Source organism: Chionomys nivalis, chromosome 18, assembly GCF_950005125.1.
Source record: "Chionomys nivalis chromosome 18, mChiNiv1.1, whole genome shotgun sequence".
Classification (NCBI taxonomy): domain Eukaryota; kingdom Metazoa; phylum Chordata; class Mammalia; order Rodentia; family Cricetidae; genus Chionomys; species Chionomys nivalis.
In genome coordinates this window covers 14,869,829-14,895,313 of record NC_080103.1, presented here as the reverse complement: position 1 = coordinate 14,895,313, position 25,485 = coordinate 14,869,829, and the positions used below count along the sequence as shown (strand labels likewise).

The 25,485-nt window shown below is 47.0% G+C and overlaps 1 protein-coding gene across 2 annotated transcripts in view; it reads left to right on the top strand.

Moving 5' to 3' along the window:
* Man1a2 (mannosidase alpha class 1A member 2) overlaps window positions 1–5,638 on the top strand; it is a 139,706-nt gene extending 134,068 nt beyond the window's left edge. The window contains exon 14 of one of the 2 annotated variants that reach the window (XM_057793129.1): window positions 4,736–5,638. In XM_057793129.1, coding sequence (XP_057649112.1) covers window positions 4,736–4,758 — 23 coding nt within the window. In that variant the 3' untranslated portion in view covers window positions 4,759–5,638. Of the gene's footprint in view, window positions 1–4,732 lie in introns of both variants that reach the window. The other variant, XM_057793128.1, reaches the window with a different exon arrangement.
* The last annotated feature ends 19,847 nt before the right edge of the window (window positions 5,639–25,485 follow it).

Here is a 25,485-nt window from a genome sequence, read left to right as displayed (position 1 = left end):
TGCCATAGCACCTCTTCCCAGAAAGAGGCCACATCTCCTGGGAGGCTTGATATATATCTGTGGTTTCCTTCAGCGAACGGAGCAGAAACCAACTGTTGGCTACTTATGCCTAAGTATGAGAAGAGCTCCGTCTTCAGAAATCTGGATTAGAGGGTTGGTACATAGCAGGGGTTCAGGAAGCTGGGCCCACAGAACCCCAGGCAGTAGTCCTTTTGTCAAGCAAAAGATATTTGTCCCCTTCCTCAAAGCCACAGCTGATCTGTGGGACGGTCCAGTTGCTTACCTTGACTGCCCAGTAGAGGGAGCTTTCCGCACACTGAGACTCTGAGAAAGGAGCATTGTCAAACTCCCAGGGCCACTAAGGGGGCTGTGAGTAGCTGGGACCATAGCAAGGACATGCTGTCTGCTAAGTCAGACATCTGGGTTTGAGTCCTGGGCCAGTCGCATCTTCTCTCTGCGAGCCTGACCCACACATAGGACATCTATCTCAGCTTCAGTGTCTCTCAGCCTCAGTGTCTTTCATGTCACTAAGTTGTGATTAATATTACGAACCTTCTCAGAGCGGTGTGGGAATTAACCATTACTTCACGTGGCATCACAAGGCCCTGCCAGCTGAGGCTCAACCTCTCATCCTTGAATTTTCATCACCTGTGCTGACAGACGCAGAAGGGCTTAGGACTTCACCCAGGGACTTACCTGACACCTCCCGTAGTTGCTGAGAGGTAGAAGATAGCTGTGTGCAATCCCTTGAAGGCTATAAAATCCTCAGCAATGAGGAACGTGCCATCCGGCCGTGGAATACAAGGTCTTTGTAGTCCGGACCTTTCTGAGAAGCCCGATGTTCTGCTAATCACATCAGGAATCGGCCTCATCATCACAAACCATGGACTTGGTCCCAGCGTCACTCCCGTTTTCAGATGAGGGACTGGCCCTTGGGCTCGAAAGTAGCTTGGCGTGTGTTTGAAACAATAAGACTCTGCCCGCAGGCACTTTGGCCCCCTGCAAGGGCCCACTGAGTCCTGGGAACCTTCTCTTAAAGCCAATGCCACCAGATGAGCCACAGGAGTACGGGAGTCCTGCCCTTCCTCCGTATCTGGGGCTGTTCTTCCACATCTCCGCAGCCTGACCAGAGCCTGTGGCCGGGCATGGGTGAGTCCATCTGGCACTGGGACTGCCCCCTGGCTCTGCCCCTGGAGGATTTTCCTCTCCCTGACTAACGGGAGGCGACTATGGATGCCAGCTTTGTGGTAAGAGGAGCCATGGCCCTGAGGTTACTCTCTCCAAGACTGGGGGCCGCAGACGGGGCTGCGACTTCAGCAGTTCTGTGAACCTGTCCCTGGACCATCCTTTAAGACCACAGATGAAGAACGGGGCGGGTGACTGCTGGAAGCCTCCCAGGCCCCTTAAGGATGTTCTCAAAGGGCACCTGCTTGATGCAAGCGCAGTTCCCGCTGGGCGAGCAGGGGCGAAACTTCAGACCAGTTCCCCGGAAATGGTCGCCTGTTTGCGAAGAGCACCCGGAAGCAGTGCACACCTGGCTCAGACAAGGACCAGCCCAATGCATTGTAGTCCTTGGACAGAATGTTTCTAAGAAGCACTAACTGAAACATTCTGAAGGCTGGTATTTTTCCACTTGGCAAATATCTATAATTTATAAGCACAGAGTGCTCCTGGCTCACTCTATTCCAGTCCTTCCTCCAACGGCATTCTGTCAGCTCAGTTGGGGCACAAAGCCTAAGAAATCACTGTGTGTGTACGGCTGTGGGCAGAGGAATGGCCTGGACAGGGTCTTCAGCCACCCAGACCTCAGAGACCAGCCAAGTGTCTCTAGAAGCAAGGGCTTCTAGAACAGAGCTCCCCAGAGCCCCAATCCATGCCACCAGATTCCGAAGCCTCAGTAGGCTTGCTTTCTAGACCCGACGGACCATGTCTGTGTGAAAGAGCATGGGGCATAGCCACCTCATCTAGTCTCTTCGTTCCATAGTTCGTTAGTGTCTGCTCTTTATTGCCGTTATTTGCTTCCATCTGCTTTCTTCAGAAATGTTTATTCTTTTTTTTTTTAAATATTTATTTATTATGTATACAATATTCTGTCTGTGTGTATGCCTGCAGGCCAGAAGAGGGCACCAGACCTCATTACAGATGGTTGTGAGCCACCATGTGGTTGCTGGGAATTGAACTCAGGACCTTTGGAAGAGCAGTCAGTGCTCTTAACCGCTGAGCCATCTCTCCAGCCCAGAAATGTTTATTCTTTAACTTAGAGATGTCCCTACTTAATTTTCAGTTTCTTTGCATGTATTCTACACATGTATTTAAGACCATGAAGATGTTGAATATCATATATGCTGTGGTCTATCTCACTGCCATTTCGTCCTTGTGTGCATATAGGTCCAAGTGTGCTGTTCTTCATAGTGTTAGTATTTCATAGTGAATTGTTTACTGATCTGCCTCCTGCCTCATCTCACACAAGCATGTAACTGCTGAGAGAAGCTTACTTCAGAAAAACCAACGGCAGACAGATTGAATAACAAATGGAAATTTCAAGAAAAAAAAACCACTGAATTGTAAATCACGGGCAAGGAATTAAAAAAAATCAGACATATTTGTTATCATTCATAAAGATATAATAAGGCACCAATCCCATGAGGGTCAGCAGCTGGTCACCCAAGGCCTTGGTGGGTCCCCTGGCAGGTGGCTTGAGGCCTCAGTAGGAGACAGACACATATGCCATGCAGAGAGAGCTGGGGTATAGATTATATTTAGTGGGTTATGGAAGGGGAAGCTGACAGTCATAAAATCTGCTTCTCTACCAGTTTGCTCCTATCTCTGCCCCCTCCCATAGCCTTGGCAGTTCGATCCCCAATAAATCTTTCTTTCTACCCACAGAATGGTCTAATTGGGTAGTTTCTGTGCCATTGCTTATACCTGGGACTCACATGGTGAAAAGAGAGAATTCCCTGCAGGTTGTCCTCTGACCTCCACATGCTTTTTTTCTCTCTCTCTCTCCTTCATACACACGTACGCACTAAATAAATAAATATTAAAATAAAGAAAGAAAAAAGAAAGGAAGGAAAGAAACAAAATAAGATACAATTCAAGGAAGACAGCAATGCTAAGAGCATGTATCATGCACTAGGGAAAATGGCAAGCCAATACAGAGTAACAATACCAGTTGTTATGGTTTAGATAAAATGCTGCAGGTCCCCAAGTGGTGGCAGTGGGCAGCAGGCCATGAGACCATGCCGCAGGTCCCCGAGTGGTGGCAGGCAGCGGGCCATGAGGGCCAGCAGGTCCTAGGCAGGGAGCCTCATAGCCGATGAGAGACTGAGACGAATAGGCATGCCATGCAGAGTGAGGTTGGATATTTATTTAGTGGGTTATGGAAGGGAAGGGGAGAGGAAGGTAGAAGGGTGATGAGGAAAGAAGCAGAGAGAGGGGGGAGGAAGGGGTGAGACGAGCTATGGCAGCAGCTACCTCTTTGGGAGAGAGTCTGAAAGGGAAAGACTGAAGCAGAAGAAAAATCAGCGGGGGTGGGGGGGGCTTGTCTCTTAAAGGGACAGGACAGACCATTACACCAGTAGCCCAAGCATTTCTTTGCCAGGTAAAAATGTCAGAACTAAAATACTCTAATTCAGCTGGGTGGTGGCACATACCTTTAATACCAGCACTCAGGAGGCAAAGGCAGGTGGATCTCTGAGTTCGAGGCCAGGCTGGTCTACAGAGCAAGTTCCAGGACAGCCAGCGCTACACAGAGAAACCCTGTCTCAAATTAATAATAATAATGAAAAATATTGAAATTCATACTGTGAGTTCAGAGGTGAGTAGGGTGAAGAGGAATGAAAAGTCTGTATTAATTTAACACTGTCTATACACATTGGTAAAGCTTGACTCTAACCTCTAAAATCATAAAACTAGCATGAAAACTCCCCAAATATAGAGAGGGGGAAATGAAGTAAAGGAAATCATGGCAATTAAGAAATATTTAATTTAGTCCTTTTTAATCATGTATATGTGTGTATCTGTGTGGTGGGTGTGCACATGAATATAGCTGCCCCTGGAGGCCAGAAGAAAGTGTCAGATTCCCTGGAGCTGATGTTTCAGGCAGCTGAGAACTGAACTCAGGTTCCCTGGAAGAGCAGCCAGTGCTCTTAACTGCTGAGCCAGCTCCTCTCAAGTCCCCCTCCCAATGGAGTAAAGGAAATAAATTTTTATAGAAGACAAAATGAAGAAAGAAAATTTCAAATCAGAATAAGACAAGGTATAACTAGATGATAATGGCACAGGAAAACTAAGGGCCCCAACCCTATGGAGGGGTTTGATATGCTAAAGCTGGCTGAAGTTGAGGGAGGGCGGGGCTCAGTGGTAGAAGTCCCGGCTCCATTCCCACGACCAAACCAAAATAAGAGTAAAAATTATAATTAGGATGCTTCATCACGGTGTGGGCTAGACAGCTAAGAGCCTGAGCAAGGCTGAGGCAGCAATAGGGACAGACAAAGTGGACAGGGGAGACGACACAGCCCTCTGTCTTCCTAGATAAAGACAAGAGATCTTTATGCCCTTAATGCTAAACTGACACTGCTGGCCTCAGGTTCTCAAGCCGGAAATGTTAAGTTCTTGACCCAGAACCAGGTCTGAATTGTCAACCAAGGTCAAGGGCTTGGGGGTGGTGGTGTGTGTGAATCTGATCTCCATCCACTTCCAAGTGACATCAGCAGTGCTGATCTGTTGACAGAAGCAGTTGCCAAGATGTCACATTGAGTGTGCGTCTCTGCAATGGTTATCCGAGGCTGTGATCCATCTACAAGGAGAGGAAGAGACATCCTGAACTCCAGCGGCCCCCGTTGCTGCAATGACAATCCTGCCTTCAGAGCCCTTCCCACCTCGCCAGGTGAGAGCTGGCACTCTTCGGCTAGATGGGCAGATGGCATTTCTCTCATTCCTTTTGATTGACAAGAAATAGGCACAGAGAGTTGGTGTGTCTTGCCCTAGATCATCATGAACAGAGAAACCTGAGAGAGGAAATCAGTGGTGGGGTCAGTTTCTCTTTGTTGCCAATTAGTGCCAGTCCAGAAACCATCCAGCTCCAGCTGAGTTTCCAGCAGCTCAGCTCACCTACATGGCTTTCTCATGTTTATACAGAGGTATTTGGTTGGTTGGTTTTGGAGTTTTTTGGTTGCTGTTTACAGTCAAATAAAAAAAAAAACTGAGGCAAATTTACAAGCTTGTTTTCACATCATTAATAATACATTTGTCAAGTTCTCATTGGATGAGATTCTGTGATGGCTAAAGAAATTCCATTTTATGTTAAGCATCCATCTTGGTACCCAGCAGCCATTTGTCTATGACTCCAGTCCCTGGAAGATAAGTTCCCAGTAACCTGACGCGGTGACCCAAAACTGTACAGCTGTGACCACCTACTTGACTATCTATGGTATTACTAACTGCTATCTTGGCGTCTGTAACTTACTTGTGCAGACACCCAAAGATTTATGGGGGCACGTAACTCGGCAGAATAGACAGACAGTTTTGCTTGCTTGTGTAGAACCTGGTGGTCTTCTTGTGTTTTTTTCCCTTGAAAAAATCCTTTCCTCACCCCACTTCTCAGGGCAATCTCAAATTTGGCTCAGAGATTGTTTGTCATGCTAGCAACTAATCAATAAACCTTTTTAATTATAATTGGATTGAGTCTACGATCTTTTCCCAAGGGTCACAAACTCCATAACAATTCCCAAGAAGACCGATATCTAAAACTAATATAATTGCCAAACAAGAAAATAAAGACACACAAAAAATAAAAGGTATTAAAATTTCCCAGAGCAGAAGACAACCAAACCTGAATCGACCCATTGGAAGGATGCTGAGCACTGGCTGAGGTGGGGGTGGGAGTGTCAGAAACAGTTCCTGCTGCAGTGCTGAGAGGCAGAACCTGCAGGCAGGCGATGAGGCTGGGAGGGCTGTCCCCAGTATAAAAGTGAGCAAGATCCTTGTGGCTTCTTGTTCTCCCACGCATGCTCTCTTGCAGCAGATAAGCCCTCACTAAATGCTGGCCTCTTGACCATGGATTTTCCAGGCTCCAGAGCTGTAAGAAATAAACTTAATTTTTCTTATAAATCACTGAGTGAACGATAGTCTGCAATAGTAGAAAAAGACAGACAACTGGAGAGAGAAAAGCACCTGAAATGCTCCCAGAGCATATGGCGTGGCGGTGCAGGCTTCATATAGAAAGAATCAGGAGTTGGGAGAGAGTTGGTTTTCTTAAAAACCAACCCTGAAAGCTAGAACATGGGCTTTCAATATGATGTGGAGAGATTACTTCTTAACTAAAACTTTATATGTAGTCAAATGATCAAGCAATTACATTAAATATACACTAAATGCTACAATATAAAAAGCAAAGGTTGCCATTAGTCTCTTTTAAAACGTACGCATATTCTGTTCATAAAGCAGTCTGTTGAAACAGAAGTCTGTTGGATCAAAAAAGTTAAAGGTAACATGTTATGTGACATAAAAGCTGAAAAGAAGCAGGGAGGTGCACTCGGGAGGCAGAGGTAGGAGGATCTCTGTGAGTTCAAGGCCAGCCTAGTCTACAGAGTTAGTTCTGGAACAGCCAGGGCTACACAGAGAAACCCTGTCTCAAAAAGCAAACAAAGAGAAAAAGCTAAGAAAAGGCCATGGTATGGGGATTGAAGGATATGAGGAAAGAGTGTGGGGGAGAAGGGAGGAGGAGTATCAACAGGATAGCTTATGTTTCGGAGTGCCATAATGTTGCCTAACACTTTGCATGCTAACTTATAATAATAAGTGAATAATAAAAAGTAATAGAATTAGAATGAAGCATATCATAAAAACACTAGCCAGAAGAAAACCTGTGTACCTTCATCAGCTAGAACTGTTACTCATAATAACCTTTGCTGCAGAGCAAAGTAGATTTCAAAATGCCATTAACCTGGAAACCCCAGCTTGACCAGCTCCTAAGTGTCCGTCATCTTTACTGAAAATTGGCCACACTTTATGGAGCCTCCTTCAACAGGTTGCTTGTTTATAGCTTTAGCTTCCAACAACTCAAACCCATAAGGAATTCTATTAAAGAATTCTTGTGGTATCTGCTACTTTGATAGTTAACTGGTGAGAAGAAAATGTTGTTTTGTATTGTTTCTTTTTACATCATTTTTCCTAAAAATTTTCCTGTGTTCTTTATACCTTTATGGTTTCTGGACTAAAGATGATTTATCATGAATGAGACTATACATGGCTTTCAGGTTTTTCTTCTTTTCAGATATACTGACTTTTCCGCAAGCCATGACAGGTTTTTGTAGAATACCTTTAGCCAAAAATGGTGATAGAGTCATGCATTACTTGTCATAAGACTGTTTCAGACCATATGGTTTTGGTTTTGGTTGCGTCTTATTTTGGTTTTGCCGATATCCCAGGCTAGCTGGCCCATGAGTTTCTGCTGTTCCTCCTGTCTCCACTGCCTGTCCTGCCAGCCAAGTTCTGGGATTACAGCCGTGTGCCTCTGCTTCTGGGTTTTTCACATGGGGTCTAGGGATGGATCTCGGCTCGTCAGGCTCGTGCTGCGGGTGTTTGCCTGCTGAGCCATGTCCCTGGCCCCACGTTTTCTCTGTTCTTAGAAGAAGGTCTTGCATGCAGTCCAGGCTGACCTTAGCTGACTTCACTGTCCTAAGCAGTTACAGGTGAGTGCCTCCACAGCCTGTATCTGTTACAGCCGTACGGGCCTCCCATTGTATACTCAGTCCACCAGCGACAGAAATAGTGAGGCATGACTGTAAGTAAGAAACGTTGAATATAACTTTAAGACTGTTTTGTTCATTTCATAAGTGTCAATGATGAAACAATGCTATGGTGGTCTGAATTAGGACCTGTCGAATCTAGACTATTCCACAGCTTCTCTTCCATGAGGTTCTTACAACATTTAGTTTTCTATTTACATTTGTTTGCCTTAGAAAGGAGGTCAAATGCTTCCTCTAGCTAACTGCCTACCCTTCTCTCTGTCTTAACCTGTCTTAATCTTCACTAACATTCTGTCCCCTACTCTGCTATTTGAATGTTTTCAATATGTGCTTTCCTGTGTAAAATGTCTCATTAATTATCACAACATTCCAATTTTTATATATTACAAATATTCGGAAGACCTCATACTTACAAAGCACGCGAGGAGATTTTCACTCCGAAGTGTTTACAGCACTTTCATTTGATGGTGAATGTTCTCACACTAACAATAACTTGAGTGTTGTAGCTAATTCGAATTGCTGGCATACCAACTAGTTATGGCAGCAATGTTCGACGTCATGCTATTTCTCACTGGCACAAACCATGCTTACGTTTCATTTGCCTTTGGCTTTTGTTAATATTTAATTATTTTATTATATGTGTACGGAAGGTTTTGCCTGTGTGTGTGTGTGTGTGTGTGTACATCATGTCCACACCTGGTGCCTGGGCAGGCCAGAAGAGGGTGTCATATCTCCTAGAACCGAAGTTACAGGTGGTTGTGAGCTGACATAGGTGCTGGGCATGGAACGCGTGGAACGTGGGTCCTCTGCACCAGCTGGATTTCTTCGTGTTCAGTGAGTTGCAAAGGTCATGTCTTTCTTCAGGAGTAGGACCTTACCATCAGTTTGTGGAGAGCAACCAATACCCTTGGCAATAGTTTCTGTTGTTTAGGGTTTCCATGGAGACCCTTTGACCAACTACTCAAAGATGCAATCTATTCCCAGCACTGACTTTTCATTTGGAGACTTGTCCCTACCCCCAATTATTTGATGACTCTGTTTAGATTTCTTTCATATATGTATATATTTTAAGAAACTTCTACTCTATTGGGTTTCCATATGACCCCTCAAGCGGCCCTTAGTTTTAGCTGTTCCTTAACCTCTTTTTCTTTTCTTGTCCCCATTTGATCCTCCCATTCCAGCACAGCCCCCCATCCATCCATAACTATTCTATTTCCCTTCTTAGGGGAATCCTTCTCTCCACCTAGTCCCTTACTCGCTATCTGACATCTATGGTTGTATGGTTGTATGTTGTTAACTTAACAGCTAATATCCACATATAAGTGAATCCATACTATACTTGTCTTTGGGGGTCTGAGATACCTCAATCAGGATATTTTTTTCTAGCTCCATCCATTTACCTACAAACTTCATGATTTTTCCTTTTAACTGTTGAATAATAATCCATTGTGTAAATATACTATGTTTTCTTTATCTATTCATCTATTGACAAATATCTATGTTGTTTGGCTATTATGAATAGAGCAGCAGTGAACATTGTTGAACAGGTGTCTCTGTGGTGGGATGCAGAGTCTTTAGGATAAAGGATGGACAAGAGTGCTGTAGCTGGATCTTGAGGGAGATCTAGTCCCATCTTTCTGAGGGACCACCACCTGATTTTCAGTGGTTGCACTCCCACCAGCAACGGATGAGTGTCCCCTTTACGTCACATCCTTCCAGCATGAGCTGTCGTTTGTTTTATTGATCTTGGCCATCTGACTGGGGCAAGATGAAATCTCAGAGTAGTTTGGATTTGCGTTTCCCTGATGATTAAGTACGTTGGAAAATGTTTCAAGTGCTTTCAGCCATTTCTATTTCTTTATTTGAGAACTATATTTTGATCAGTGCCTCATTTTTAACTGTTATTTGTTTTCTTGGTGCCCAGTGGTTTTTTTTTTTTTTTTAAGTTCTTTACATGTTTTATCAGCCTTCTATCGAATGTAGCATTGGTAAAAATCTTTTCCGATTCCATAGTCAAGTTTCTCCAGATGATGGTGCCCTTCTCAGTGCCATGAGGTCCCATTTATTAATTGTTGATCTTGGTGCCTGTGCTAACAGTGTTCTACTCAGAAAGTTTTCTCCTGTGGTCAGTAAGTTTAGGCCTATTTCCCACTTTCTCTCCTCTCAGATTCAGTGCGTCTGCAGCCAGCGTCCTTCACCACTGAGCCACCTCTCCAGCCTCTGCATTTGACCTTCGTAATAATTCTGACACTTAATTCTAAGGCCAGAATGAATTTTGTTTCACGCTACAGACTATGTCCCATTTCTTAGGAAGTTGTCTGCCAGAGCAAACGTATAAGCCAAGAAAGAAGAAAATTAAGAATTCAAAGATCAGGAGACAAAACAAGAACACCTGTGTTAATGGTAGCAGTGTACCACAGAGAGCCCAGAAGCAACAGATTTCCCCGTGAGTCTCAGATAAAGCACAGGTGTTGGGGTGGACAGGTGACAGTTAGGGTCCCATCAGAAAACACAGATATTTGCATTATGATTCATAATAGTGCCACAATTATCGTTATGAAGTAGCGGCGAAAATAATCTTATGGTTGGGGGTCACCACAACTTGAGGAACTGTATGAAAGGGTTGTGGCATTAGCAAGATTGAGAACCAGTGTTCCAAAGACTGAGGCAAGGCTTATCCTTCAGGCTCACAGGCTTGCTGCACAGACAGCACAGCATCCTTTAGTGGCAGCCAGAGGCGGTGGCACGTCACTTCTCCCAAGGAAAGTGTAAGCATGCTGATTTTTGCTCCAGACTCCCCTTTGAAGAGGAACTGAGCTAAGACGAAAACGTCATTAAACACTAACCAAGAAGTGATCTTCCTTTGTTCACTGCTGAGGTTTGAACACTCAGACTCATGTGAAAATTGAAAGGCTGCTAAAACAGTATTAAGAGATGGTGCTACAGGAGATTAAGCTATGGGCATACCACCATCGGGAAGGGACCCATGATGGTGTGTCTTGGGGTGGGTTAGTCACTCAGAAGTGGATCTGAAGAACTTCTGTCCCCTCTTGACTGCCCTGTCTGTATGTCAAATGCTCCTTTGCTTTCCCTGCTATGCTATCGACAGAAAGCCTTTCTCTTCCCCATATAGTTTTCTAGGGCTTCCCAGACTCCAGGACTGTACAAAGGAAAAAAAGAAAAGATTTTAAAGAACAATTTACCCAGTCAGTAGTATATTGTTACAGTAGCACTCTGTAAAGGCAAACCAACACACCGGCATGTCTGTGTTCTGCCCTGAATAATACATGACTCAGACGCTACAATATTAGACAGTAGCCTGTGGGCTGTAAGCTCCATCATAATGACCTCACAGTTTCTGTAGGCCTGGCGCCCAGGAACAGCTTGGCCGGTTGCTCCATCCAGGGTCTCACTGAACTGAATCCAGATATGGGCTTCGTCCTGTCCAGAACTTGGGGACGCTTCTCAGCTCCGGGGTTGTCGGCAGGATTCAGCTGTATTTGTGAGATTGGGTCCCATTTTCTTTCTGGCTGTCAGCGGCTTGGTTTCAGAAGAAGCCTTGGTAGCTCTTCACCACACAACCATCTTCTGGGGGCCTCCCCACAACCCGTGAGGAGCCTCAAGCAGCATGGTCACCCTAGGAGTGACCGCCATCCTTTTGCCGTCTCTGTTATCGATGGCTACAGATAACCCACAGGTCCTGCCCACGTGCAGAAGTTGTGCTGGAGCAGAGCCAACGCAGAGACCTAAAGAATGTGTAGAATTTTGCCTGAGTACTTATCTTATTTACTCAGAGACCCAGAAATACACACACACACACACACACACACACACACACGCGCGCGCGCGCGCGCGCGCGTGCGCGCCACTCATGTACGCGCACACACACACGCCACTCATGCACGCACACACACACATGCACACACACGCCACTCATGCACGCACACACACACGCCACTCATGCACGCACACACACACGCCACTCATGCACCTACACACACACACATGCACTCATGCATGCACGCACACACACCCCAAAAGAAATAAAAATGCAGTCACAGAGGATGCGAAAGCAAATGGTCATAGTAGCTTTTCAAACGCTTCCAAACCAGCAACACCACGGACATCCATCCTCAACAAGTGGCCACTTGACACCGGAGAATGACCGTTCAGCCATAGGGGTGGACAGACCTCCCTGCAGATGAGCCCAACAGTGTGCTGAGCTGAAACTGGACGCTATTACAGGAACCCAGTTGTGGAAAGATGCAGAGGTAAACTTACTCTCCGTGGCAGGCATCAGATTAGCCGTGGCTTTACAAGGCAGAATTGAGCAGCAGGGCGCCAGGCAGCTTCCTGGAGTGACTGAAATGTCCTGAGTCTTGATGTACATTCATTAAAAACTGATAAGTTTGGGTTTTACTGTCGGCAAATCATACCCCCAGTTCAAAGAAATTCAGACTCTTTCAGAGTAGAATGTATTGTACCCGGGATTGGCAGTAGACCCTAAACGTCAAAACAAGTGGCAGAATCTGCTGAGGAGAGCGGCTTCACCCCAAAACTTCCAGCATGCAGGTCGAGTGTGCTGTGGTTCCAGGCAGGGACCTTCATGTTTAATGCAGTTACTCTGAGACTCTGTTCCCTGGGAGAAATCCCCAGGGAGGAAGGGGGTGCATGCCTGTAATCCCGACACTTGGGGAGTGGAGGAAGAAAGGTCAAAAGTTTAAGACTGGAAAAAAAATGCACACCTTTAATCCCAGCATTCGGGAGGCAGAGGCAGGCGGATCTCTGTGAGTTTGAGGCCAGCCTGGTCTACCCAGAGGGTTCCAGGACAGCCAGGGCTACCCAGAGAAACCCTGTCTTGACAAATCAAAAACAAAAAAAGTTTAAGGCTGGAACAGTGAGGTGGCTCAGTGAAGGCTTGCCTGGTGATGCAAATCTTATCTCCTCCAGCATCCTAGGAAGCGGGAGAGAACTGACTCTCACAAGTTGACCTCTGACCTCCATACAAGTATACCAAATTAATACACAGAAGTGAAAAGAAAAAAAAGAAGAAAAAGCAGACCACGCTGAGTTGTCCAAGGCCACCTAGGATATAGAAGACCTAATTAATTAAATTTTTAATTAAAAAGTAAATAGAAGTGTATCTCAAGCAAAGCTCTTTTGGGTACCAGAAAAAAACAATCCAGTTACTCCTTCTTGGGCTGGAATACAGACAGACTGGGGGAGGAGCATCAGTGACCTCCCTATTGCTCATAACCAACCCATGTGCTTGGTACTGGCTGCCTCGAGAGACGGTGCAATGTTGCACCTGTGGCTGGCACGGGGCCAGCAGGTCTCGGGATGGAGTTCTCCGAATACGTCATCTGAGGAACTGCAGGGTGTCCCAAGGTCCATGTCTACCCTCTTGGCTCAACCTGACGTTACGTCATGTGAGGCTTTTCTCTCTTCTTCCTTCTCCAGAGGTACAGCCCTCTCTGTAGAACTACAGAACACACAGCAATGAAGGGTCAGGGCTGCAGACCCAAGCCCCCGAGTAGTCATGAAGCCGAGTGTGTTAGTGAGCTCCAGGCTATCACCGTGAGTCTATGAGGCAGATCTAGTGCACCCCTCACCTGGAGGTCTCTCTGGGCAACAGATGCAAGGCTGCCCCAAGGCTCTGAGAGGTGACGTAACTGGCCCAACATCACACTGAAATAATAGGGGATTCAAGGTCCGTTTACTTTGGGAACTCCACGTCTCCCCACCCCCATACCTCATGGGCCTTCTTACCAGAGACAGGCTGCGGGAAGCAGGGCAGTGGATGGCTCTGCCTTGCACCCTCAGGTACCCAGTGCTCCGCTGGTGTTGAAAACCAAGCTTGCAGGGCAAAGGTGCCTCATGAAATCGGCCCTAGCCTGTGAGGGCTTCCCAGGTACCAATGGAGTGGACGCATAGTTTCCCAGGCCAAGATGGTCCTGTGCAGGTGTAGCTCCATATGCAAGGAGGAATTATGTAATACCAGGAGGTGCCAGCCACAGAGAGGAAAGCATGATTGCCTGCAAAATACATACTAGGGGTCAGCTGACCCACTGAGCGCTCTATGTGCTCTATAAACTGCAAAGCAGGGCAAGTCTTCTTCCTTGTAAAGGAGAAAGTGAGGCTCTGACAGGTGAAGCATCTGGCCCAACATCACAGGAAATAAGGGGACTCAAGGTTCATTCACTCTGAGAACTCCATGTCTCCCCACCCATACCCCATGGGCCTTCTTACCAGACACAAGCTGTGGGAAGTAGGGCAATAGTGGTTGGTACAGGAGTTCCCAAAGGAAAAGTGAACAAACTCCACATCCTCCCAGATCCCCGTTTGAGGCTGGCTCGGGAAATCCTCATGGAAGAGGCAGCACCTGGAACATTCTTGCAAGTGTCCCACTGTGGTCATCACCACCCTCCCTGTCATCGGTGTCGTTAGCATGCTGCCCAGCTTGACAATGCATGCCACGCTTGGGCCTCCTCTCTTTGACTTTAATTTCCAGTGCCTGCCATCAGGCCCTGGCACTTGGAGCTACTCCTCTCAGGAATGGCGTTGGAGGCTTGGAGCAGGCTGGTGGCCCAGTTGGTGAGGGGACCCTGCCAAGTTATTTGTGGGTGTGTGTCTTCGCCCAGGTGAGGAGGAAGAGGCCAGGCCAAAAGGATTACTGGGCATTTGAACTCAGCCTCAGAACAACAAATATTGACTCAAGAAGCTGCCCAAAGGAGCTGACATTTTTATAGTCAACAAATAAAGTCGAGCCCCCAGCAAAGGCCCTTTCTCTGCTGGGCTCCATCTCTGTCGTCTGCATTCGGAAAGAGGAGGAAGAACTGGTGGGAAAAGTCCACAGGGGCCTGGATGACGTCACTAAGTCTCCTTAGAGGGAAGTGAGGAGCCCCACGATACAAGAGGGGGGGCTGTAACCTGCCAGCCACACAGCAGGTGTTGGGTAAAGCAGAACTTGTCATCTGAACCCTCAAAGCCAGCAGACACAGCTCCCTAGCGTGCAGCTTTCTAGCTTCTGCCTCAGACCTCTGGCAGTTCGTGGGTCCCCATTCATGGGTGAGGGGGCCTGGGGCCCCACCAAGAGAGATGGCATGCTAGATAAACAGCCAGAGGAGAGGAGGCCTGCCCAGTTCTTCTGTTCCAAGGCAAAGGAAGGGGAGGGACCTCACTGGCGAAGCTCCTACGCCTGGAGCCAGAGTACATTGCTACCAAAGAGCAGTCCTTGCCCCGAGGCTCACGATGGGATCTCGAGTCTGACACGGCACCCCGGCCTCCACAGGAGGCTCCCAGTGCTCCCTTGCCTGGCCTTTCTCCCTCCCCAGGGTTGCATAACACTACACACTGCCCATGACCTCATTAGCCTGTATCCTTCACAGGAAATAGTCCTAAGCTCCTGCGCATCCCTCTGAAGTCCGAGCAGACAGAAACCATCGCTTCCCTCTCCCCAGACCCGAACACGGGCTTGCCACCTGTCTTGGGGCATCTGTGCCCCATGCGGGTTATTCCTTGACTACTCACCCAGCTGTACTCTGGGCCAAAGCTCCAACCAAAACGCCTCCAACTATTTTGCTTGCTTCAAAGCCGAGAATGACGCTGGAGACTGGGCAGCGGCTCAGGACCTATGACATGAAATCGACCATGTGCACTCCAGAGCCAGCCTTCCAGATGCACCTTATGCAGGTCAAGCCCGGTCCAGGTCCCTCGGCAGCAGGAAGGAATGCATGCTTAGCCTCTTGCCTTTGTTCTTTCTTTATGTATTCTTCCACTTTCTGCCTCTGCATCTAACTCTGCTTGGATTGGGGGGCTGGTAGGGGTAGGGAGTGATGGGGTGCCTGCAGCCCCTTCCCCTGTCTGGGACTTGCTTTCCAAAAGGCTGCTTATTGAGATGAGTAAAGAAATAGACTCTGGGATCAGTCCCAGCTTGCCAAAGCCCTCACTCACTGGCTCACTCTGAGCAAGTGTCTGGCTGCCCACAGCCCACAGCCTCTGGGCAAATGGACTGGGGAACCTTCTCTCCCGCCCTTCCATCTTTTAGCACTAAATGGCCTTGGGCGAGGTTCCTCTTTGAGGTTTCCTCTTCCTTACTATGAAGGAAAGCTTAGTTCAGTTCACCACCGAGCCCCTTTAGCACTGACATTTGACGGCTACGGCTGTGGGCTTATTGTTTCTGAGTTTCAAGTTCCTCATGCATAAGACAGAGGTAGAGACAGTTCTGACCTCAGAAGATTATTGTGAAATCATCTAGGGTCATGCCTGACATATAAGGAATAATGCGCGTTTGCTATAACTCCAGTAATACAAGGCCCACTTGTTACTTAGCAAGAACTCAATACACTTCCATTCGACTCTGGCCAAAGCTGGAGTGAGCAGATATTTGGCACAGGAACTATTATATTCTCCCTTCAGCAAACACACATCACTAATCAATCAGGATGGCCGGCCCAGGCAGTCAGAAAGCAGGTTCAAGCCTGCTCTCACCCCAGAACAGTCCAGCAGCCCCCATCAGTTAACCCAAGATGGGTGCTCTGTGTTCCCCCTTCTAGGAAGCATTTCTTTGCCAAACTCAGCAGCCTACCCACACCCCGTCAAGGGCTCTCTTCCTGTGCTATGTCATGACCCCTCTTTTATTTCTTGGTGCCCCATTTACACACTGAGTTCCATGAGACATGGGCCACAGTCAGTCTCTCTTCCATCTAGTTCAGTGCCCCGACATGGGGACCTCCAAGACTGCTTAGAGGGGACCCCCTCACCTAAGGCCCAGGTACCAGCATCTCCTGGGGCTCCAGGCTGTGGGATAGCTTCCTGCTTAGCAACAAATGAATGCCGAGAGCCCGGGTACCTGCTCTCTGCTTTTCCACACAGACACTCATCATCACCTAGGAGACCAAGTGAAATGTGTGGGTGGAGCAGCATGGGGGAGGGGCCGCCATCTGTCTGGTCAGTCTAGGCAGAGGCCCACTGCTTGGGGTTCAGGCAGGTCAGTGGCCACACTGTTCCCAGCTGTGTTCATTGTTCATAGACCTGGCCTAGGTTTGGCAGTCAGAGGTGTGGTTTCCAGTGTGCCCATCTCGTGGTGACATGGTGTAGAAAGGCCTCTGTCTATAAAGGACAGTTACCAGAAGGGCTCAGACAGGGAGGCGGTATGTGATACCAGAGCTCCGGGCAGGCTTCTCTGCACCACAGCCACCCCGTGGGCACCGAAATGTCAGAATGAGGATGAAGCCAGGAAGGTCATCTTGCTAAGTAAATGCCTCTCTTGGCCACCTAGCCTGTTATTGCTGTTTTTATTTTTAATGGGGAAAAACAAGAGTTGGGAAGGGTAAGGTGGCATAGCTTAGAAAATAGAGCATGGATCTTCAAAGTACTGGGGTTGTGTCACTGAGCCAAAGGCCTGTTCAGCAAGGACACGCTCCTCTGACCAAGTATAGATGCCATTCCCCTGCAGCAAACACAAGTCTGTGGACCAGACTCACAGGAGAATAGCTGTTGTTTAAAAAATAGTAAAATAGCTGGGCGATGGTGGCGCACGCCTTTAATCCCAGCACTTGGGAGGCAGAGGCAGGCGGATCTTTGTGAGTTCGAGACCAGCCTGGTCTACAGAGCTAGTTCCAGGACAGGCTCCAAAGCCACAGAGAAACCCTGTCTCGAAAAAAAAAATAGTAAAATGCTTGGTCTGTGAGCTCAGATGATTCACGGGACACCCCTGCATGGGATGTGAGGAGCTGTTGTAAGAATAAACCAGCATTACTCTGTAAAATCCGCAGGAGACCATGGGTTCACACTGTGCTCCCACGCTATGCCCCAAAGGCCAAACCCTCGTAGTGTCTCTCACTGAAATTCCTTACTCCAAGACCAGACAAGGTATTTATTGACCTAAGAAATAAAGAAAAAGCTAGGGAGACAATAGCCCAATGTCCAGACAAGCCAGCTCTAAGGTAATCTCTTCAGTGTTAAGCTCTTCAGGGAAAGTAACTTTGAGACAGCCAGTTGCCTTCTGGTCTCCGGCTCTGCTTTCTTTAGCCCTTGTCTATAAAACAAGGCTCTTTTGCTCAGCTCATGAGAACAAAATAGAACATTGTGCTGGTTAGTTTTATGTCAACTTGACAAAAGCTGAAGTCATCTGAGAAAAGGGAACCTCAATTAAGAAAATACCTCTACAAGATGAGGCTATAGGCAAGACTGTAGGGCATTTTCTTAATTAGTGGTCAATGGCGGAGAGTCCAGCCCATGCTGGGTGGGGCTACCCTGGGCGGGTGGTCCTAGGTGCTATAAGAAAGCAGATGGAACAAGCCTTGGGGAGCAAGTAAACAGCAGCCCTCCATGACTTCTGCATCAGCTCCTGCCTCCAGGTTCCTGCCCTGTTTGAGTTCCTGTTCCGACTTCTGTGATGAACAGTGATGTGGAAGTATAAGCCAAATGAACCCTTTCCTCTCCAGTTTGCTTTTGGTCATGGTGTTTCACCACAGCAATGGTAACCCTAAGTAAGACAAACAGGTTGCCTGGTTCTAGAACCACAAATAGAAAGTAGTTAAGGGTTATGTTTGTTATAATCTTGGGTTTTGGACACCCTGCCCTCCAGGATGCTGGGTCTGGATATGAACTTTTGGTTTGTTTGTTGTTTTTATTTTTTGAGACAGGGTTTCTCTGTGTAGCTTTGGAGCCTATCCTGGAACTCACTCTGAAGACCAGGCTGGCCTTGAACTCAGAGATCCACCTGCCTCTGCCTTCTGAGTGCTGGGATTAAAGGCGTGCACCACTACTGCCTGAGTGGAGATGATGGTGGTGGGTTTGATGACATCTCGCCTGGGTTCCTGGATAAAAAAGAACCACACAGCACACATCTAATGTGTAGGAAAATGTGTTGGGATGTGGTTGTGGGCTTTCCTCTTAGTTTAATTCCTTAGATGTCTGATAGCACCCTCTTCTGGATGCAGTCAGAGCCATGAACCACTCTCCAGAGGACTGGGATTGTCCATCAGGAATACAGAGCAAAGGACACTGTCCTGCAGACATTTTACAGATGTGGTTCTTAGAGCCCCTTTCAGAGATAACAACTGTGAAAGCCACGGTTTTCGGTTTGCGGATTCAAGGAGGCTCAATCCCAGCTTTGCCAAATCTGTTACTGTATGAAAGCCTGCTTGCATTTGGAAGAGACCATTCTTTGAATGAGTTTTGGTCTTTACTTGGGCTTGTGATGTGCAATCAGATAGGTTCTCAAGAAGCTGAGCAGCAACAGCCATGTAGTGTCAGAGCCCATGGATGTGGATCCCGTCTACCTTGACCAAAGGTAAGAAAGTTCAGGCCTATTCTTCAAGGTAACAACAGGAGATTTGACCCTGGATGTGGCTGCCAACAGGATGCTTGACCTAGGGTATAACTGCTGCATGTCCTGCCTAAACAGAATGTTTAATTCAGAATGTTTCAGGTATTGAAAAAGTAATCGCTCTGTTTGTTCTTTGTATATTGGTAAAGGAGTCTTTTGCCTCCCCCTCCCCTTTTGGAGTGGGATATATAAAGCATATGGAAAATAAACGCAGACAAATTCGGTATTCACACTATTCCGTGTCTCTGTCCTTTTCTGTTGTATCTCTGTTCTTTCTGTCTAATATTTCTAATCTACATGTCCTTACCCTGGAACATATGAACCTGTCAGGCTGTACCCCAATAGATGGCCCCTCAACGTGGGGCTCCCAGCACGACAGTACCTAGTCAGCCCCAGCACAAGGCAAATGACACATACTGGGCAGTATTCTACGTTGCTAATCTGTGGTATTTGCTGGTGCTAAATTGAGTGGTCTGGAATAAAGCTGCCTCCACGTGTATTTTAAATTTTGCCTGACGGTTTCTCTGTATGTAGTAAATTGTAACCTCACTTCATATGAAAATAGACTCTAACCTATTTTGTGTAACAACTTTCTGAGTCACAGCCAAGTGGCTAACTAAAAACCCAAACAAAACAAGTGGATGTGAACTGGACCCAATCAGGATGTTTCTATCTCTCACTTCCTTCTTTTAGGCTATGAATATAGACCTGTTTCTTGCAACTGACATGGAACAATCTGAGCCGTTTTGGGTCCAGACTGGTGCCCGATTCTAGAATTCAGAAATAAAGCCAGTTGAGGTCTGAGAAAATAGTTGGCTCTAACATTTTTTTTTCCATTTTAATTACCATTTTCAGTGTGTGGTGGGTTTATCTGGGGATTACTCAATACCAGTCGAGGAACATCTAGAATCAGAGGGAGGAAGTTTTAATAAGTCCAGATCCTCCACTCTCTTTAATTGGCATGAACTGAGATCTTACTAATGTCACACACAGTCGGGACACTGTTGTTGTTAGCATGTATTAAGATGAAAGCCGCTTAGGAATTAGTCTTCATTAAGGTTGGGTTTCCCTTGACAAGCAGATCTGAGAGTAGAAGCAAGGTTGAGGTGGGTTAGGTAGAAGGAACAGATGGAGCTCAGTGGGGTCTCCTGGTCCATGGGTCTTCATGAAGAAGAGGACACTACTAGCAAGCTTCCAGTGAATACTACCCATGGAAAACTGGCATTGTCCCTGGGTTGGCCCAGTAAATCCTGGAGTACTAGGCAGAGATGGCCTGAGAGATGGCTCATGTCTTCTGACCATGCCAGGCTTCCGCTTAATGACTCAGGACAGTCATAAGCCACCTCTCTCCTGAGGTTAGCATCCATTACTATGAGGGACCATCCTTGGATGGGTTGAACAGAAACAGTCCAGATAGTTCCTCTGAGCCATAACAATACAGAGCACGTGACCAGAAAGGGGCTACCCAGCCTCTCCCTACTGACCTTCCTATGCCAGTTCCACCACCACAGGCTCGTGATGGTTCCTGCTAAGTCAGTGATTCCTTCATTCCCCTTACAGGCAGGAAGCAGAAACTAAAAGATATTGACTATAGTCATATTTTGTTTGTATTTTAACAACAACAACAAAAGCTTGCCTTAAGATCAGAGTGCAGAGCTAAGCCACTAGAGGCCAGACAGTGGTGGCACACACCTTTAATCCCAGGACTCAGGAGACAGAGGCAGATGGATCTCTGTGAGTTCAGGGTCATCCTGGGCTACACAAAATTGATCCAGTCTAAAAGAAACGGAGCTCACATGAAGCTGGGATTACATGCCTTCAACCCCAGCACTAGGGAAGTACAGATAGGGGTGATATGGCTAGGCAGAAAGAGGACTATAAGGTGGGAGGAGACAGGAGCTCAGTGCAGTCTGAGGTGCTGTGGTACCTAGTCTTGTATTGTTTTAATAAAACGCTGATTGGCCAGTAGCCAGGCAGGAAGTGTAGGCAGGATGACCAGGCAGGAAGTAGAGGCGGGGCAATGTGAACAGGAGAATTCTGGGAAGAGGAAAGTTTCAGTCTGCAGTTGTCGAAGAGGAAGCCAGACACAGAGGAAACAATATGTGAACGCCTCACTGCTAAAAGGTACCAAGCCATGTGACTAACATAGACAAGAATAATGGGCTGATTTAGGATGTAAGAATTAGTTAATTTAAAAAAAGCCTGATATACTAGGCCAACCAGTTTATAATTAATGTAGACCTCTGTGTGTTTCTGTGGGGTTGAACGGCTGCGGAACCTGGGGGACAGGAACCTCCGCCAACAATGAGGAGCAGTGCAGTCTGATGCAGTTAGTCTGAGGTCAGGATCGCTTGCCCCTTTGGTCTGAACACTGGTAGAGTTAAGAACTCTAGGGGTGGCCGCTCTGCTACTCTGATCCTTCAGCTTTCACCCCGATAGCTGGCTCCAAGGTTTTGTTTTTTGTTTTTTTAATTAAGACCAACTGCAATTGGGGCTACAATTGGCTGCATTACTCAAGGGCATGAGGTACTTACTGTCAAAACTGGGATTCAGTTTCAAACCTCACGGGCTCCAGCACTCCAAAGCCCAGATGCCACATGTTCCGTGGCCCTGAAAGTCCTTCAGCCGTCTACCGGCGAATGGAAAGGAGAGCTGCTGATGGCAGAACAAAGCTCTTGTCTGCCAGAAAAACAGTGATTCCATCGAAATGATGTTTGATAGGGGAAGATGTGAGACTATGAATCCCGGTCATCAAAACCCACCTATATGGACAACCATAGCAGAGGCAGGGCTTAGGTCCTGTACATACTCAGCACACCAGAGTCTTGCACTTGGCCATTAGAGCAGGATGTAAGGACCTGGTAGGGCACAGATCCCTTCATGGTGTGACTGCTCTTTGGCCATACAGAACCCAGAAGATCAGGGAAAAGTCATCTTTGCTGAGATCCTTGGTTGAGGTATTAGAATCCACACAGGGAAACAGGGTGCAGAAGGAACTTGAGGCAGGCCTAGGCTCTTTACCTTTCCACCGTGTGCACCCTGGGTGTGCCTGTGGGCCATCCGCTAACTTCCCTGTTCTTCTTATGAACTGAGGCTGCTGGGATTCATGTTGACTGTAGAAAGGACTAGACCTGATTTAGCTATAAAAACATTTGTCAGAGAACAGTAGTCAGGATATCCATAGCTGCCTTGACAGATTGAAAATCATTCTCCATGCAGAGGAACTCGGCTTGTACCATACGGTGCTAGGAACAAAAGATGGTTGGGGCTCAGCAGAAAGAAGGTTTGGTTGGGGTTCCCAGCACCCAGGCACCACCCAAGGGCTGCTTGACCCATCAGAATTTAGAGGGTCAAAGGTGACATCTGCTTGGGTGTGGAGGCACATTCCTGCTCAAGGACAGTTTCAGCTACAGAGTGACTGAAAGTCAGCATGAGCAATAAGCGATCCAATCTCAAACAAACAAACAAAAAAGTGAACAACATTAAAAAAGACATCCAACTTCTTGGTCTTCTCCTGAAGAACTCAACACGAGCTTACTTTAGAAGAAAATTCTGGAAGTGGCTTTTCATTATTGTTTGACTCGCGAGGAGCTATTTCCCCATGCTGGCTTCTGCTTCTGCACACATGAATATATGCGGAGGTCCTGGCCCAGGAGCCAGCACTTTGAAGACTCATGCTACAGTTTGACAAAAGGTTTTCCAGCGATGGATCAGTTGAAAATTCTGCCTGCAAAAGAAAAAAAGGCACCAAAGTCCCCATGTCCTCCCCAACACAGAGAATCAGTACTTCCAAATGTTTTCCAGCTTGGCGGATAGGAGGGCACAGGGCACACTGTAGAAATGAAGCCCAGTGTGACAGCTGTCTCTACTCAGCCTGGGCCTGCCACTCTGTTCCCTATAGGCTTTGTGAACTAGGAATCATGCCCCAGTCTCAGTTTCCCTATCTCTAGGATGTGGACATAGCATGGAATGAGTTAAAAGGCTTAAATGAGATACCGAAAGTTATGTGAGCCTAGAACTGTTTTTCCTATTTCTTGTCTTTCTTTGACAAATGTGTTTGGCTCTCACCTGCTTTCCTGTTGGAGCCCAGGGCCTTCTTTCTTACTGATATATCTTAATAAGTCTTGATCTGTTAATTATATAACATAGATGCCTCTAATTTTTAATACTGGATTGTGGTAGAATCACCCAGTAGCTTTGAACGTTCTGAACACCAATTTATTTATTTCTGTTGATGAATGAGAGGGAGGCACCTGCATGTGGAGAGGTTACAGGATAATTTGTGGAGCTGTTTTTCTCTTTCCACTGTGTGTGCTCTGGGAAACAAACTCAGGCCACTAGGCTCGGGAGTAAGCACTTTTACCTGCTGAGCCATTCCACTGACCCATCCTGGAGCTTTAAAAATAAAACCTATCTCCGTGGTAAGGTCTGAGCGTCACAGTTGTGGGTACGGCATGGGGTCTCTCCTTCAAGGCCAGGATTCAAACCCAGTGGGCTATCTTAGCCTGGCTATTTGCTGGCTAATTGTGTTCATCTGTAGTTTGAGGTTTGTGTATGGAGCCACACTCAATTCTCCAATGCCTGTGTGACTCTCCAATGTCCCTTGCTTATGAAGCTCCTTCCCATTCAGACAGCCACATGTTCGCATAGTCTTCCCACACAGGCCACCTCTCACGTACTTCTGTGATGTGGGTTGCTGAGCCCTTCTGGGTTTTCATTTCCCCCAAAAGTCTTCCTGGATACTTTATGGAAAACATACTTTCCTGGCCAAATACATTTGGAAAATGCACAATAACGTGGCAAGGTTCTGAGAAATGGCATAGTAAAGCGAGGCGACTCTGCCACCCCACTTTTGAGTAAATGCTACTCAGATACGAACACACAAAACATATGTGTGCAAACGCTCAGGTATGCATTGTTCATAATGGTCAAAAGGCAGATGCAACCCACATGTCCATCAAATGACAACGAGGGATGGGCAAGCAAAGTATCTGCACACTAGGATATCATTCAGCCCTATAAAGAGTGAAGTGTTGATTCCTGCTAAATATGAGCAACCCTTCGAACAGTCTAAGTGAAAGAAGCCAGTCTCAGAAGAGCATGTACAACCATTCCTTTAGTGGGATGTGTCCAGACTAAGCAAAACTATGGAGACAGATTAGTGATTTCTGGGGGCAGAAGAAGTTGAGGGGAGACAGGCATAACTGCTATGGGGGCAGAGTTTCACGGTGGAGTGATGAGGTGTTCTAGAATTAGATTGTGTGAGCACTGTGGAATTCTGCAAACATGCTGAGTTCACTGGACCTTGCCTTAGAGAGGGGTGACTTTTGCTGGGCCTGGTGGTACACACCTCTGACCCCAACATGCAGGAGGCTGAGGCAGGAGGAGGACAAGTTCTCAGCCAGCCAGGGTTAGATCCTATTTCAGGAAAGATGGTGGGAGGGCAGGGGCAGAAAGGACATTTCTGTGGTAGTGAATAACCTTTCACTATGCTATGAAAATGAGAAGGGTCGGGCTTTAGAAAAGCTGAGTGTTCCCCAACCGTATCTCTAGTTAACCCCAGGACCTGAGCTTCTGTTAATATCCAGCCTTAGTTTTCTCATGTGATGCCATGACCTGCAGAGCCACTGTGCACTGTGCGGCTCCGGGGTATTTCCGCTCTGCTCTTTGGAAGATATTAAAGCCACAGATGAAACCATACATCTAGAAGAATGGCTTGCGGAGCTGCAGAGAGGTAGTGTGCACATGGGCACCTGTTTCTGGAAAGCTGGGCACTCTAAACTATGTCTGTCCACGTTGTGCTTTGTGAGGCCGAGATGCGAGCAGCCATGTTGTCTGAGAGCCTGCCGGGGACTGGAAGGAAGACGGCATGAAGTATCATCACAGCTAAGGACCGTGGAGGGGAGTGATTCCGGACAATCGATTCACACACCAATGGCCCACATGAGGCCCCTTCAGCTCTTTCACTTTGAGCTTTATATTCCTGGCCCTTAGTTCAGAGGCACCCATAAGAACCAATAAGAGAGAGCAGCCTCTGTGCTCAGTGCTGGGTAGGTGGCCTGTATTCTACTAGCCTCGGGCCCCGCCATCCCTCACTTTAGACCCCCAGCCATCTTAGGAGGCAGAGGTGGCCACGTCCTTTCACAGAGGAACAAACAGAGCTCCAGGGCTGAATGACTTGGATCCTAGGGCACCTCTATTCAATATTACATACATTCTGTGTCTTTGAGATTATTAAAGCCATATATCATCATGGAAGTGTGACTTCTCTGTTTCTCTGGAATTTAAAACCTCATCTTATTTTATTTTAAAATATAAACAGAGCTACAATGGACGAAATTATTCAGACAATTCCACACACCTCCCTGCTTTTTTCCTTGAGGGCGGATTCCTGGAAAC